This window comes from Cryptomeria japonica, chromosome 9 (genome assembly GCF_030272615.1).
Source record: "Cryptomeria japonica chromosome 9, Sugi_1.0, whole genome shotgun sequence".
Taxonomy (NCBI): domain Eukaryota; kingdom Viridiplantae; phylum Streptophyta; class Pinopsida; order Cupressales; family Cupressaceae; genus Cryptomeria; species Cryptomeria japonica.
This window is the reverse complement of record NC_081413.1, coordinates 169,058,116-169,074,288: the sequence shown is the minus strand read 5'-3', so window position 1 is coordinate 169,074,288 and position 16,173 is coordinate 169,058,116. Positions and strand designations below refer to the sequence as shown.

Sequence of the window (16,173 nt, the reverse complement as noted above, 5' to 3'; positions counted from 1 at the left end):
GAGTCTTTCTCCATCTTGAAATCATTTTCAATCAAACATATCCAACCAATATATCTTATAGGAAATTTATTGAAATGTTTGGTTTATTAGAAAAAGGGTGTTAAGCTAAGCCTTGCTCAAAATAACAAAACTGGTTTATTAGAAAAAGGTGTTGAGCTAAGCCTTGCTCAAAACTAGGAAACTATGTTTAAAGATTATAAATTTTATAAGAAATAAAGGATCATGTTTGATAATTATAATACAAAAATGTTAAATGTTGAGAACCTTAGAAAGAGAACACTTGGTCATTTTTAGCATAATATGTAAGACATCAAGTTTGATTTAATGTGGCTAGTAAACAACTTATACCAAAATCTTAAGCATACTTTAAAAGATGTGTCACCAATAATAAACAAATTGGATTAAAGTAAATCTTAAGCCAATTATTTAAATAAAATCATGCATTCAAGCATTTGAAGGATTATATCACAAGAGGCATTAAAAAAAAATCAAAGTATTGATTTTTATAAAGAGGTTGCCTCATAAATCCCCTTTAAGAAGAAGGCAAGTTGAGTCCCAAATAAAACCATAGGAAATGAACAAAATAAATATAAAAAGAAGATATAAATAAAACTTGTAGAATTTTGGTTTTCTTTCCATAGTGTGTTGGTTAAGTATTGTTGTGTTTCATGTAGCTTTGAAAGGCTTTACCTAGCGAATGCAGACAAATATATTAAATGGAATATGAATATAAACTTAGCCTATTCTACAAACATATGAAAACTTCAAAATGATAAGTATGTTGATATGTTGATTAGTTGGATGTAGTTGCTCATTGATCAGAAGCTTGATGGTGTGATAAAATCGATTGATTAATGAAATGGACAACACAATGATAGCATATAAAGATATGATGACAATGAAAAAAGAGGCCTCAATTTTTTAGATTTTTCATGAGGAAGATCAATGGCCAAAATTAAATTTCAAATGGATGGCTAGAATTGAATGGGGGCATGGTCCTACATTGGAAGCTTAGAATTGTGACAAGTGTCACAATGAGAAGTGATGTGTAAGGGATAAGTGTACTCATACATGTGTGAGAACACATGGGGAAGCTCATGAAATAGACATGTCTATGACATGTGTAAGAGGTAAGTTGACTTGTGAAACTAACATGCGTAAGAGTTAGAGGGCTTGTGTAAGTGACATGTCTATGACATGTGTAAGTGGTAGGTTGGTTATGAGGTGACTTTTCATGCTCATACATGTGCGAGCAAGAGGGGGGTAGGGACACTTGTCACATGATGACAAGTTTAGATCTTGATCCATGTAGATGGATTCAAAGGCTTGGATTGAGTGGATAAGGATTGGGGGTGGTGTGGGATTAAATAATAGGGAAAATGGTAATGAAGATTAATCAAATAATTAGGTATGTATTAATTAATTGATTTAGTAGGAGAGTTTGTGAGATAAGGTTAAGGTTAATTATATAAATGTAAATTTATTTAATTAAAGGTGAGGGATAAAAGTGAAGGTTAAATTTAATAAAATAAATGTAAATTTATTTAATTAAGAGTGAGTGGTAAAGATAAAAGATTAATTAAATAAATAATAAATATTTATTTAATTCACTAGTATGAGATAAGGTCAAGTGTGGTCAAGTATGGACGAACTTAGGTATCTACACCCAACACTTAAAAACAAAAAAACTTATAGAATTTTCATTGAAATTGTAGCTTCATCAATTTTGCACACATCAAACAAAAATTTAAAATACAAACATACCTATACTTACAAAATCTAAAATATTGCAATGACTCTTTAAAAATATTCTAATCTACATAATCATTTTAGACATTTTGATAAAATATTTAATTAAAAAAAACCAAAGAGGCCTCCTCATATTCTAAAACCATAGGAAATGACCAAAATAATAATAATATAAATAAAACTAAACACTAAGCTACATTGTAAACATCTTTGGCGATATTTCACACATAAAAAAACTACACAAAATTAGTAAACAATCCCCAAAAGCAGATTAAAAAACATTAAATATCTGTAAATCCAAACTGCAAAACCAGTCATTTGGATAAAAACCAAAAGCCCCAGCCAAAATGAGCCAGAATATACACTCAAATTCCTTTATCATGCTCTTGCTCGTCAAGAACAAGGGCGAAAATTTTCACATACTGGCCTGCACTCATTTCTATATATACAAACTCACAGTGGAGGAGAGAAAATAGAAAAGAAAAAAGTGGTGGAACAGGGCGTCAAACAAGGAGGGAACACTGGTCCGCACCCATTTGTATACGCACAGAGAGTTTTCTTCCTCAACGGGGCGTCAAAAAGTAGTTGATCGGAGCGTCAAAAAGAGGCACCTAGAAATGACAGAAAAGGAGGAAGAGGCGTCAAACAGACCTGTGGTGCTAGTGACGGGGTGCGGCAAGGGCGGCATCGGCTTCGAGTACTGCAAACACTTTGCACAGATGGGCTGCGACGTGTATGCTTCTGACGTAGGGTCCGTCGAAAACATGCAAGAATTGACGGCGCAAAATGCAAGAATCAAGACGCTTTGCATGGACGTGACGTCGGACGAGAGCGTGGCGGCGGGGGTGGAGGAAGTGGTTCGAGAGGCGGGTAGAATTGATGTGGTGGTGAACAACGCTGGGGTGGGAGCCACGGGTCCCTTGGCGGAGCTCCCCCTTGCAGAGGTGCAGCGGGCATGGGAAATAAATTGCCTGGGCCACCTCCGTGTGGTCCAGACAGTTGTCCCTCACATGGTCCGGCGTGGGCATGGCACCATTGTTAATGTGGGTAGCGTTGTCGGTGCCGTGTCCACGCCTTGGGCCGGTGCTTATTGCGCCTCTAAGGCAGCGCTACATGCGGCCTCTGAGGCGCTTAGATTGGAGCTCCGGCCCTTTGGAATTCGGGTCGTTCTTGTTATGCCTGGTGCTATTAGGTCGAATTTTGGGGAGGCGAATTTGCAGCGGTTGAGAGAGCGTAAATGGGGTTTGTATGCACCATTTAAAGAAGCCATTTTGGGGCGGGCCGTGGCTTCGCAGGGAGCCAATTCTACTTGCCCATCTGCTTTTGCAAGTCATATTGTGGCTAAGGTTTTGATGCCTCGACCGCCTAGACGGATCGTTTTTGGTCGCATGGCGGGGCTTCTTGGCATACTCTCCGTGGCGCCGCTTTGGTTGCGTGATTTGTATTTTTCTAGACGATTTGGCCTTTGAATTGCGCTCTTTTTTAGGGGGGGTTGAAAGCGTAATCCTTTTGAGTTTTGTCTTGATATTCATGGGTTTCTTACGAACGATTTCATGGATAATGAAGTCTTATGACTAATTAAGCAAGATTAATTGATTTTCATTCTTGTTTAATGTTTAGCCTAGATGTATAAATTCCCGTGATAATTATTTTTAAGAATAAATCTATACAATGTGCTAAACTTCAAATTGTCAAGTAAAACTTCAATTTCTACATCATAGAGACAACTTACACTGTCAAGTAAAAGAAGTTTACATTGTTAACCACTCTACCTACATGCAATTAGCTTAAAATACTAACTATTACTATCTAAAGAAATGTGTGAAAGATATCAATTTGAAATTATTTTATTTATTTGTAAATGATTTTATTTTACCTTATATTTATTACATAATTTTTTTTTAAAATTATTTAATTTCTAAATAACAAATGAAATTTCTACATCTATATAAAAATTATAATTTTAATGAGGACATATATATTTTTTTATTTAATTAATATATTTTTATTTATATGTAATGTTTATTTATAAATATTATACTTATAATTAAATATTAAGATTTTGACACGTAAATGGCTATCAAATTTAATATAAAAGATAAGAGTTTTTGCTAACTGGCTCACACCATTACACAAGGCTTCACAAGGCTTCAACTGTTAAGTTTTTCTTTGGTGAAATGGTTTCTTCACAAGTAAAATATAATGTTAACTAATGGCTATGAGAGATAAAAAGATTCAAATTTAGTTTTCTTAATTTTTTTAATTAAATTATGTCAATGGATTGGGGGTTTTATCTATGGAAAAAATCAGCTTTAGTGTCATTTGACATTGTTTCTTTTTAATGTGTTCCTTTGAAATGTGTTAATTTAGTTATTAATAAGTGTAAGCGTCATATATTCATATATTGTTGGTTTATTTTAATGATTTTTTTTTAATGTAATAATAAGTGTGCAAGTAACATATTCTTGTGTGATATTTGACTCTCGATCCAATTTGAATCTATTTGCATTATCACTCATTTTTAGGAATCAATTCTAATCTATACATCTCCTAATCACAAATCTAGATCAGATCTACAAGTGTATAATTGACTTCTAGGTCATTTGCTTATTCATGGAGCTAAACTTCAAACTTTTATATCTAAATTCAAATTTAAATATTGTCAACTCCCTCCTAGAAGTCATTATGAAAAAAATTATCTTGGTGTTGTTTGATGTGTGGTTCTTTTTAATGCATGTTTTGTTTTTGAAATATGTGTTAATTTTTGTATAAATAAGTTTAATGGTCACATATTCATATATTGTTGGTCTATTTTGATAAGAATTATTTTTTAAATGTACTAATAAATTCACAAGTGGCAATTTTTTGTGTGAAATTTGACTCTCGACCCTATTTCGATCTATTTCCATTATCACTCATTTTTAGGAATCAATTCTTATCTATACATCTCTCGATCACAACTCTAGATCAGATCTACAAGTGTAAAACTATCTTAGGTCATTTTTCTATTCATTGAGCTAAACTTCAATTTTTAATATTTAAAATTCAATTTTAAACCTTGTCAACTCCCTACTAGAAGTCATAATGAACCAATGTAGTGCACATTATGTGTATTTATGTGTTATGCTATTTTAAATAAGGATATTCATCATGTCTTATGCATTAATCTATTTGCACATAATTATAACAATATTATTGAATATTTTAATTATAATTCAGAGCATACTCTATTTTTCTAAAGTTGTTGAAACAATCCACCTAGGAGCTTGATTGAGGAGAACATAATCCTCGCTTAACAAGTTCCAAAGTAATGTATGTAGACACCAACTCAATTTAAATAGTAGCACAAGAACCTAAAACAAATCTATTATATTTACATGGATTCCCTACCAATTCACTTTTGGAAGTTTGAGTTTAATTTTGTTTGCTGGATCATTTTCGTAGGTGTAAATCTAAACTAAAACAAATCACAATATGCTGAGAGATCTTGATGATTGCATGGTGTTTTTTTGTTTGCATTGAAACACGTGCAAACCTAACGGAGAACACGAACAAAAATGTTAGAGAATACTTAATGTTTGCTAAAAACCATGTCTTAGGCTTGAGAAGGACATCCAAGCCTTTGGGTTGGATGCCCAAGGCAAATCCAAGCCTAAGGCTTGGTGTTTTCCAAGGCAGCTAGTTTGGTGCACGTCAAATATGGCACACACCAAATGTAAAAACTTCAAAAAATACATTTGGCATGCACCAAATATGATGCACACCAAATAAGGTGCACACCAAATGCTTTGTATTAGAAATATTCACAATGTGTCCTCTCTCTCTCTCTCTCTCTCTCTCTCTCTCTCTCTCTCTCTTTCACACACACACTCTCTCTCTCTCTCACACACACACACATCATCTCCCTCCCTCCCGCCCCTATTTCCTCTCCCTCTCTTCCTCCCCATCCCTTCCTTTCCCTCTCTATCTCCCTAGCCCTCTCTTTCTATTTCTCACACACACATATTCTCCCCCCTCCCCTTATTCTTCTCCCTCTCTATCTTGGGCCTGTTGGTTCCCAAACCAATAGTCCCCGAGTCCTATAGGAATTGCCACTAACTCATCGACAAAATTGGGGAGGGATTTGCAAATGAACAAAATTCAGTCATAAGGACTGAGATCTACTGCACTTCTGGCTCTGCGAGACCAAGGCAGGTGAACCTATGCAGTGTCAAATAACTTTCAACTTCATAACTCTCAGGACACTACAACTTTCACCAAATCATCCCAATGAAAATGTACTAAGGAAGATGGTTTAACTCTAGGTTATGGCTTTAACCTTAGTTTCTAAACATCTATGCACTTCATTAAGGAGGGGGGTTTTCTACACTAATCCTACTCCTAATGCAGAAATAAATGCAAGAAGTAAAAGAGATTTTGATTTAAGGAGTGCTTCTGAAAACTGAAAACAACCCCATGGCCAGTGCCTTATATGGGAAGCAAAGCTAACTACACAATATGCAGATGTAACATCCAAACAGGGTAACATGCAACCTTTGAGCTTGAAATGTTAATGCATTACACCAACATTTTCCCTTTTGGTTTCACCAACAGACATACTTGAGAATCTCAAATATTCACAACACTATTTCTATACCTTGAAGAAGAAAATTAATCTCTTCCTCTAAATCTTCTTGTATTCTGGTTACAATAAGATCTACAAACTAAAAGAAAACTCTAACTACCAATAAAACTTGCACTTTACATAAATGGAAGCCTTGCTTCCAGAATGAAAATTACATTCAAAATCAACCTCTTCTCACTGGCCCTGGGTTCCCTTTTATAGACACAAGGGAGAAAAACAAGCTTCAGGCCAAGTGAGACACACATGCCAAAATTTGATTGCATGGGACAAAATACAAAATGAGATGTCCCTCTTCCTACTCTGCACACAATCTATTCAGAGGCATTCAATGCAAGAAGCTATGAAGATAGCCTCTGGGAACTAGGACCATGAGCTCGAGGATAATCAGAAGTAGGTGTCTCGAGCCTCACATAAATCTACCACATTTAGTTCATCCTCTACTGCATATGATTGATCTCTGAATCTGGATTACTACATTTAGTAATCTACACCTGCATTGAATCCTTACATCTTATCGACTGGAGATCCTCATATTTCAAAGAGCCACTCAACAGATCTTATGTCCGAACCTCATTAAATGTGAGCTCCCTCTTGATGCCATCGCTGAAATCCACTCTGATTTGGTTGCAAAAAATTACCTGCAGTGTGTAGGCATAATCAATTTCATTGGCATCGTCTCCTCTTTCGACAGGTGGAATCTGGCCAACCTGCATGTGTTACATCCTCAAAAAACTCCCCTCTATCCTCTGGTCAACCTTCATCAACCCTCCACATGGACACTTTGACCAATCGGGTTGCACGGTGGCATTTTCTGCAAGTCACATAGCATGCGTGTTATGCACGCTATGGTTCCATCTCATGGCCTTAGGCATCATAGGATAACAAGTTACATCATTCTCCTTGTTGTTACTTACCCCATGAGCCCCTCATTCTATCACTTTCACACTGCGGGATAATGGGGAACTCTATCTCCCTCTACAGCTTTGACCTTTTCCTTATCCCCGTGTGGATGTGTGGGATAAGGAAATTCATCTTTGTGTTCCTTCGCTTTCTTATCCCATGACCTTTTGCTACACCCTGCTTGCCCTCACGAGATAAGCCTTTGCTGGATAATACTTTCATCTTTTTCTTTTATGTTTCCTTATCCCTGTGGGTACATGCGGGATAAGGAAATCCTTCCTTGTTCCTTCGTTCCTTTCTTGTCTTGCACTGCAAATTTCTTTGTCTCTTCACCACGCTAGATACACATTTCCTTTGTAATTTTAAATTATTTTTTATCACGCGATCTCCTCTTGGCATCCCTAAGACACCACGGGATAAGATTTTCCTCAGTAATCCTTTTCCATTCTTATCCCACACGATCCTTCTGCTGCTATGTGACAACTGTGGGATAAGGATTCCTTTGTACATAATGCTACTTTCTTATCCCGCGGGGCAGAGACACATGGCAGATTTACTTGCGTGATAAGGAATATCCACACATTTCCTTTGATGCGCCTATCCCGCATGACTGAGATACCAAGGCCGACACTTAAGTGAGTCATTTGAGCATGTGGAGACCTTTATGGGGGCTAGTGAATGAATGATAGAAAGGCCTCCCGACCATGACTTAAAACCATGTCACCGGTAAACACAAGCCAACTGCAAAATATAACATGGCCCAAGAGAACAAAGGGGAAACTTAGAAAAATAAAAAATCCTCCAAAAACCCTAAACCCTAGGATTTTAATCACAACAAAGGCATATCAAAAGCCAAAATTTAGTACTTCCAACAGTGCAAAAATATGAGCTCGCCAAATGAGCTACCAAGGCCTATTCTGAAAGGCTATTCTGAATGCAATATACAAAATTTTGAGCCTGGGACTTCAAAACTGATAATTTTTTTGAAGTCCCAATAGTGGCTCTAGCTCAGGGATGCATGCCCCTTGTGGGCATGGAAAGATCCAAAATCTCTGGGGAGCAGACCGGATGCCTACTCTGTTGGGTGCAGAGTCAAAAAAGGTCTTCTCTGCCCCAAACCTCTGTAGCTTGAGGATCAAACCACATGTGATGGCGCAAGGCCACCTAGAAAGATCAACAAATGCTTTCCTCTGTCATACACATTGTTTTCTTCAGACTTCATTGAAGCCAATTTGATGATATAGTTGGCATACCACTAATCAAACATGTTGGCATCTCTTATCCGACCACCACACTAAAAACTATCAATGCACACATTATCATCAAAAATATGAAACCCATGCACTAACTGAAAATAATGATCATTGTGTGACATATATGTGTCATGATCATCAAAAAATAGATTGGCATGCTACTCATAACACACATCATGATTGAAACCAATGTCACAGCCCATAAAAACACCACTTAGCTGAAAAGAAAAATGCTCACCACCCGACACACAACTGAGAACATAGGTCTCATTCAAATTATTAGCTTGCATGGGAAAAAAATTACTTTGGAAAGAACCTACTTGCTGATCATGCACCCCACACAAACTACTACCAAGAAAAGAGAAAGAATCATTCATGATTCTCTCATGTAACTACAAATCATAGGGTTGATAAGAAATTTCAACCTCTAACTCTGAGTCCCATTTGATATTATTTCTATCAGCAACTTGTATGCATGCTGGATCAGTATTATTAGTTCTCCATGGTCTGTCACATGCACACACCTTGTCTTCCCACTCATATTAGAACTCATCACCATGGGGTTCAACACACTGGGCTGGGGGCTTGGACATATTTGCTAATTTGGATTCATCATCACTTTCTCCCAACCCATCAATACTTTGATCATAGCCATCAAAAGCTACCTCTCCTTCATGTGCACTAGCATCCTCACAAGGAGTGCCATCATTAGCACTAATTGTGCATGTATCTTCAAAACAAAAATCCGATTCTTTATTAGCATACACATGCTCATTATCAACACATGTGTCATAGTCATACTCAAAGAATCCCATCCATTCCATCTTTCTCCTCTTGCATATCAGCTAGTTCAATCATGGGACAAAGATTAATAGTAGGTTCATTGCTTAATGCATCATAAGAGAGAACTTCATTGTCAAAAACTAAATCAGCAGGGTAAATAGGTTCATTACTCTTTCTATGTGTATATCTCAGGTACTCCACTGCTAGAAATTCTGATATCCCTTCACCGTTGATTGAACAAGTGTCATCTTACTCATTTATGTGTCCCATACTGCTGTCCTCTTCAACTGATAGCTCCCACTGATTTCAAGAGAGCATGTGTTTGTCATGTTATGGGAGATTGAATCTCCAACAACCTTCTCAAAGTCACAGTTACCGTCTAGAAAAGAATGCTAACCCTATAGATGTTCATCTTCAACTCCATTTAGGCTATCATGGCATCCATTTTCAGGTTCAGTTTCTTTAACCATCTATTGTTCACACACATTGTCTCTTTCATGCTGATCACGTGACTGATCCTGAATAATGTAGGAAACATTGTTATTAGCTTGTGCATTCTCATCACACTCTTGCTCAACCTTGTCATTATCAACATGCAATATTTTACCATCAAGTTGTATCTTAGATTTAAAATCTTCAAACATGCCAATCCATGCAACCATCTGATGAAAACAAGTTGGTTTCAAATCTCTTGGCCAGTGAATAGTACCAGGTTCATAGACTTGTAAAAATAAGTCTATCAACTCAAAATATAGAAGCATAAAACTCATAGGAATACTTTGTAATATCTTCAAGAATCTAGATAGAAGTGCATAAGGTTGCTCACCCACTTGTCTCTTCATGTCCAGCTAAGCGCTGACATACACCATTGGGATCTCAACACAAAAGCTTTTTTCTTGAGCTATTTGGGGCTGATATAATTGCTCATACTGCTGAAAAGTATAAGCTAGGATAGCAGGGACACACATGTTGCTCTTGTGCATACATTGCATCTCCACTTGCTGGAAAACATTGAGGACTAGGAGGCTTCTCATAACTGATTGTATCATCATTGAATCTTTCAAAAAACAACCTCCTGAAGCAATCCCATGAGGACACACTTTGTGTTGCTAAACTTTCATACTGGTCCTTTGCAACATCTTTCAATGATCTCACAAAGAACTTCATTGCAAAACTGAAAGTCTTCAACAAACTCACTGAATGCCTGAATATGGTGTAGTGCAGACTCAGATCCATGAGCATGAGAAAATATTGCTAAAATTCAAAGGGGAAGGGATGTGGGTACCCTTCAATGTTGCTAAAACTCAAAGGTCTATACCTCTCAGGGATAAACACCCTTCTAGGTTGACCTTCTTTGAGTTGTTGATTATTCATTATGTCTTAGACATCATAATGACCATACATCTTGCTTGTCTTTACAAGCTTCTCATGCAAATATCATAGTTACACATTTATTGATTGTTTTTTAAAACAAGGTCTTAAGTAAAAATAGTACATAAAGACTACAAATCAAACTTAAAGCCTCTTGAACAAACCTATTACAAAGATTGCATACTTCTTCTAAAATAAGCATACGAGTGAAACATAAAACTAAGAAGTCTGTAAATCTGAAAATTAACTTTTTCCCTTTCTAGTAGTGCTTCAACACTTGATAAGGGATCATTACAAGACTTCAAATTTTTATGATTTTAAAATATTCTTCAAAAGAAGAATACCTGGAAAAGTTGCAGCGGCTGCTCTCTTGCTTTAGACTGAGAACTCCTTCATAGCTGGAGCTCTCCTTGCTTCATTGTTAAGTTCTTTAGGACATAGTCGCCACCTCCTTTCAAAGGAACAAATTTTAAATAGTAGAGAGTGTAGACGTATAAAAATGACCATATTCCTAAATGAATATTTTATGTTCATTTCTCTATTTAATTAAATCCAATTTAATTAAATTATCCACATTCCTCTATTTAATTAAATAAATTACTCAATTTATTTAAATTAAATTCACTATACCCATTTAATGAATAAATCATTTTATTCAATTAAAACCCCCCTATCCACTTTTAATTAAATTTAAATTTAATTAAATAGTTATCCCAAATTGAATAAATCAAATTTATTTAATTACAACCAAATTGAATTAAAACATTTAATTCAATTAAATCCTATTATCCCTCCATCCACTTGCAAAATCCCAAACCCCTTTCTAATCCCTTCTAGAATCTTCTAATCGCTTCTAATTAACCTAACCCCTCCTCTAAACTTTGTCACATCCCTAAGCAAAGGGAAGTCACTTCTCAAATGGCTTAAAGTCTTTGATAACCATTAAAGGTTTTCAACCTTCAACCACCAAAACCCTTAAAGTCTTTGAAAACCATTGAAGGCTTTCAACCTTCAACCACTTAATCCCTAAAGTCGCCAATAACCATTAATGGTTAATTCAAACCCTCCCACATGATTAAAAAATTTGTTTTGACTCAACCTCTATCCAACCCAAGGGTCTCATCAGGCCTTTAATGCTTTGACCATGATTATCTCTTAAACATTTGCACAAAGGTTTATCCTTGGATTAACTCTTAATCCAGTGGGTAAGTCTAACTTAGACTTGACCCTTAGCCTTTAGATAACCATGAGGTCTCCTCAGGCCTTTAATGCCTCCAACCTCTTCTCTCAACCCAATCCTATGTTGACACTTGTCACCATTTTATTGGTGCCAATTGTGCACATGGATCCCCAACTTTCAAACTTGACCCTTGATTAAACCTTTCAATCTTGACCATCCATTGCCCTATTTGTGCTATAAATAGAGCTCTCATTCCTCTATTCTGAACAACCATCTTTCAAATTTGAAGCATTACACTTATGCTCAAATTCTTTCAAGCTTTCATATCATTTTTATGCTCATCATTTAGCCTCTTCTAGATCAGGAATTAGACTAAATATGCATGTTTAGATTACTTTCTTTATCATTTTAGTTCAATCATAGACTAAATATAGTATGCTAGGATAGTATTCATACTAATCTTGTCATCTTATCATTTAGTTTATTGCATTCTAAAATCATACCTAGCCTATAACACATCTCATACTAAAATCTATCAGAGCATCCCTCGTTCTCATATTTGCCATCCCTAAACCATTTTGCTCAGTGATATGAGAGCAAAACATTGGTTTGAGGGACATTGTGAGATAGAGAACCATGGGACCCTCCTTGGGAAGCTGAGTAATACGTTATTACTCCATAGCTTGCACCAAGAAGTCCTCTGTGTGTGTGTGGACTAGTATTTAACTAAATTTTCACATATTAAGTTTTATTCGCCCACTTTTCCCGCATACATTTCTGGCGCCCACCGTGGGGCTAGACCCCATATATCAAATCGGTTTTTCAATTTAACCAATTTTGCAGGTCCGCGGGAAAAATGAATTAGCGCGTTAAGTTGACTGTTTAGCGCATCCAGTAAACAGAGTAGCGCATCCAATCCACTGTTCAGTGCGTGGAGACCATCATCTAGCGCGTGCAGTTCAAACATTACCGCGTGACCTCCGTTAAGTTTTTCCTGTAGGCCTCAACGCGGAAACAAAACAGAGTAGTGCATCTGGTTAACAGCCTAGCGCATCTAGTCCACTGTTTAGCGCGTGGAGTCTATCATCCAGCGCGTGAAGTCAATCTTTTAGCGCATCAAAACACTAATATTTTCTTGTAGGTATCAACGCGGGAGAAAAACAGAATAGCGCATCGCTAAAACAACTTAGCACATTGGGGGCACATAATAGCGCGTAGGGGCTTTTTCTTAGCGCATAGACATCATTTCTTAGCGCATAGAGTTGGCAGAGCCAAAAATTTATGACAGAGTCAAAAATTAGGCTTGTGGGAGACATAATATATATGGAATATAACATTTAAGTATAAGTGTTTCTTACTTATACTTTAAGTTATATTCCATATATACTTTCAGGATGTTTGAGAGGGGTTTCAAACCTCTAGGAGTTATAATGCAAAATCTAGTTTTTGGAAGATCTTCCAAATTTCAGACTTAGTCAAATTTCAGGGCATTTCAGGATCAAGATTGTAAAATTTGTAACCAAGATCAGAATTTAGGCTTGTGTAAGCCCACACTAACACTTGATCACTGACTGTGTGCAGGTTCTAATATTTTTTGTGCAGGGGAAGGAGCAAGTTTAGAGGCTTTAAGTTTCTTTTTTTACTTTCTTTCAACAAAAGTTGGTTAAAAAGAACTCACTCTCCTTTTTTGCACAAATTAAAATAAACCTCATCATTTCATTTGGATGCATAAAATGAACTTCATGCCTTCCTTTTTGGTGTTTTAAAAGAAAATTCATCTTTCTTTATTGCATGGTAAAAAAACAACAAACTTCATATTTGCTTTCTTGCAAGTTAGGAAAAACACTTCATTTTGGAAGCTGTAAAAAGTACCAACGATCTTTACTATGGCAAAAGTTTTAAAAAGAACCTCACCATCCTTTGGTGTTTAAAAGGATTCACTTCATTTTGCAAAGTAAAAGAACCTCATCTTCATTTTGTGCAAGGCAAAGAGGGAAAGTTTTCCCCTATCGACTTTAATTTTGTTGACCAAAAATCATGATTTACTTTTGTTGACCAGGCTTGTTTTACAAAAGTTTTGGAAATACACACTTTGCTATGAAAGGTTAAAAAGGAACACCATGCTTTTTGGAGCAACATCTCCAAATAGAAGTTAGCAAATCATTGTCTTGGAGGCTAAAAAGAACAAATTGATTGCCTTGTCTCAAAACTGGAAGGTATATGCTCTCCCCATAACTGGGTGACCAAAAAGCCAAGCCACTCTTAAGCTTTCTGTACTTCAATCATTTACATCCTTTAGCAGGCCTGCCTTCCCGAGGGGTTGAAAAACTCTTAAAGCCATTCTTTGGCTGGTGTGAAGGGAATGACCTAAGTGGGGAACGACTTTGATGCCAAGTGTTCCAACCCACTATAATCAAAAGTGGAGGGTGACGAAAGTCCCTTTCAACGGTTGCGCGCAGCGATTAGCCTTCCCCCAGTATCCTTGAGATACGTAAAGCCTTTGTTCTAAAGGTTGGGAAGCCTCTTGAGGGAGTTTATCACTAACGGCTGAATAGGAAGCCTGATTAAGAACCTTAGCATTAGAAACTTTGAACCGAGTCAGTCGCTAAACATTGGCAATATCATAGTGCAAGGGTGGGGAAGAATCTGCCCCCAAGATTACTCACCATATATCTCCCAAGATAACTACTCAATTGTGAAGCAATTCACTTTGAGTTAATTTCTGGCAAAAGGCAAAAAAACAGGTGCCCTCTAGGGGGTGACAAGGCTGTTTGAGCTGACGGAGTATCGAGACTAGTGGGCTATGATATTGTCAATGACCTTTGAATAAAGAGTCTATCTGATGTGTCTTTTGTTGTAAATCAAACCAGTGATAACATCGAGGATTTGAACACATCCTCAAAAGAATATACACTCAATGTTTAGCATTAGGATGATCATTGTCTTCATGTGTGCTATGTATTCTTGTCACAAATGTTAAAATATCTTGCAAAGTATCCAACAATCAAACTCAAAAGTCAGTTCAAACAAGGAAAAATCATAAAGTGGAGAAGATTTCCATATCCAACAAAACATCTTTTGAGATGGCTATCAACATTTCAACTATCTTTAGGAAAGACTTTCATCCAACAAGATTAGGGGAATACCAAACCAAGTAATCCTTTCTAGAAAAAGTTTTCAAACTTCTTGAGTATCCTTTCAGGTCCAATATCAAATGGGGTCACAAGAAATCAAATCAAAACACCAGAGAAATCATTTCCAAATCAAACAAGTTAGTCTTAGAACAAAAGTTGTCAAATCCAAAACTAGCTAAAGATAAGACTTTATCCTATCAAAATCAGGTATTATCATCACCTTGATCAAAAGGTCCATCATCTAAAGGATTCTATCAAACAACATACCAAGTTTAAACCTTAAGTTGTCAAATCAAGTTTCTATATCGGGAGACTTTATCCATATCATTTGACACACTTTGTCGTGAGGGGGCATCTAAACCTTCATTTGATAAAAGTGGACTTAAGTTTCCAAATGAAGTATCTCAATCCAAACATCGAAGGAAACCATTGATCATTCGTGTATGACCACTCCTCATATTTTGAGACAAACAAGTCTTCATCACAAAACTAAGTTAAAGAAGAGACAACCTAGTCCTAGGACCCTTATCAACAGGAGTAAATTTGTCTACATCAAACTATCAAAAACATCAACTTTTATCATTCGTATGACCATTCATCATCAAACCGAGAAAAAGGAAACTCAGTCAAAGGAAATGAGTCTTAACATAAATCAAGATCAGAATATCATGGCTCTCCAATCTGATCCCATCTTCGATCAAGATCCCACCTGTCAAGAATCTTATGATGATCCCCTAAAATTTTGGTATTCCATCCATAATGACCCTCTTTCATCTCAAGAGCAGAGTCCCATTCAACATCCATCTCTTAAGCAAAATCATGATATTCCTTCCATATCCTCCACTATTCTAATTCAAAATCAAGAGAAAAGCACAAACTCAAATGGTCCTACTCCAAGTCAAGATCAAGATCAAGGAATCTCTTCATCCTCCAAATCTATCTTAGGTCCTTTCATTCCACAATCGAATTCTCCATCCCTTCCATCCATCTTGGGTCCTTACTTCCCTCCATCCACAAATCCATCACCTCAAATGATCCATAAGAAAGATCAATGAGGAGCACATCTTTGAAATTATTTCAATCCTCTATCTAAACATCTTTCCAAAGCTTCTTCTATCATTTCCTCTATCTATTTTGGGTCCTTCTGTCCCAAAATTCAATTTTCCTCCATCTCTTCAT

General features: G+C 36.5%; 1 protein-coding gene across 1 annotated transcript; it reads left to right on the top strand.

The window, feature by feature from the left end:
* Positions 1-2,142: 2,142 nt before the first annotated feature.
* Positions 2,143-3,263, top strand: LOC131038537 (short-chain dehydrogenase ptmH-like). The gene has a single exon (XM_057970996.2). The coding sequence runs from the start codon at positions 2,367-2,369 to the stop codon at positions 3,216-3,218; it is 852 nt and encodes a 283-aa protein (XP_057826979.1). The 5' UTR covers positions 2,143-2,366; the 3' UTR covers positions 3,219-3,263.
* The last annotated feature ends 12,910 nt before the right edge of the window (positions 3,264-16,173 follow it).

Bases quoted from the DNA above. Each gene is read 5' to 3' on its own strand.
- LOC131038537 (XM_057970996.2), top strand. From the start codon at position 2,367: ATGACAGAAAAGGAGGAAGAGGCGTCAAACAGACCTGTGGTGCTAGTG.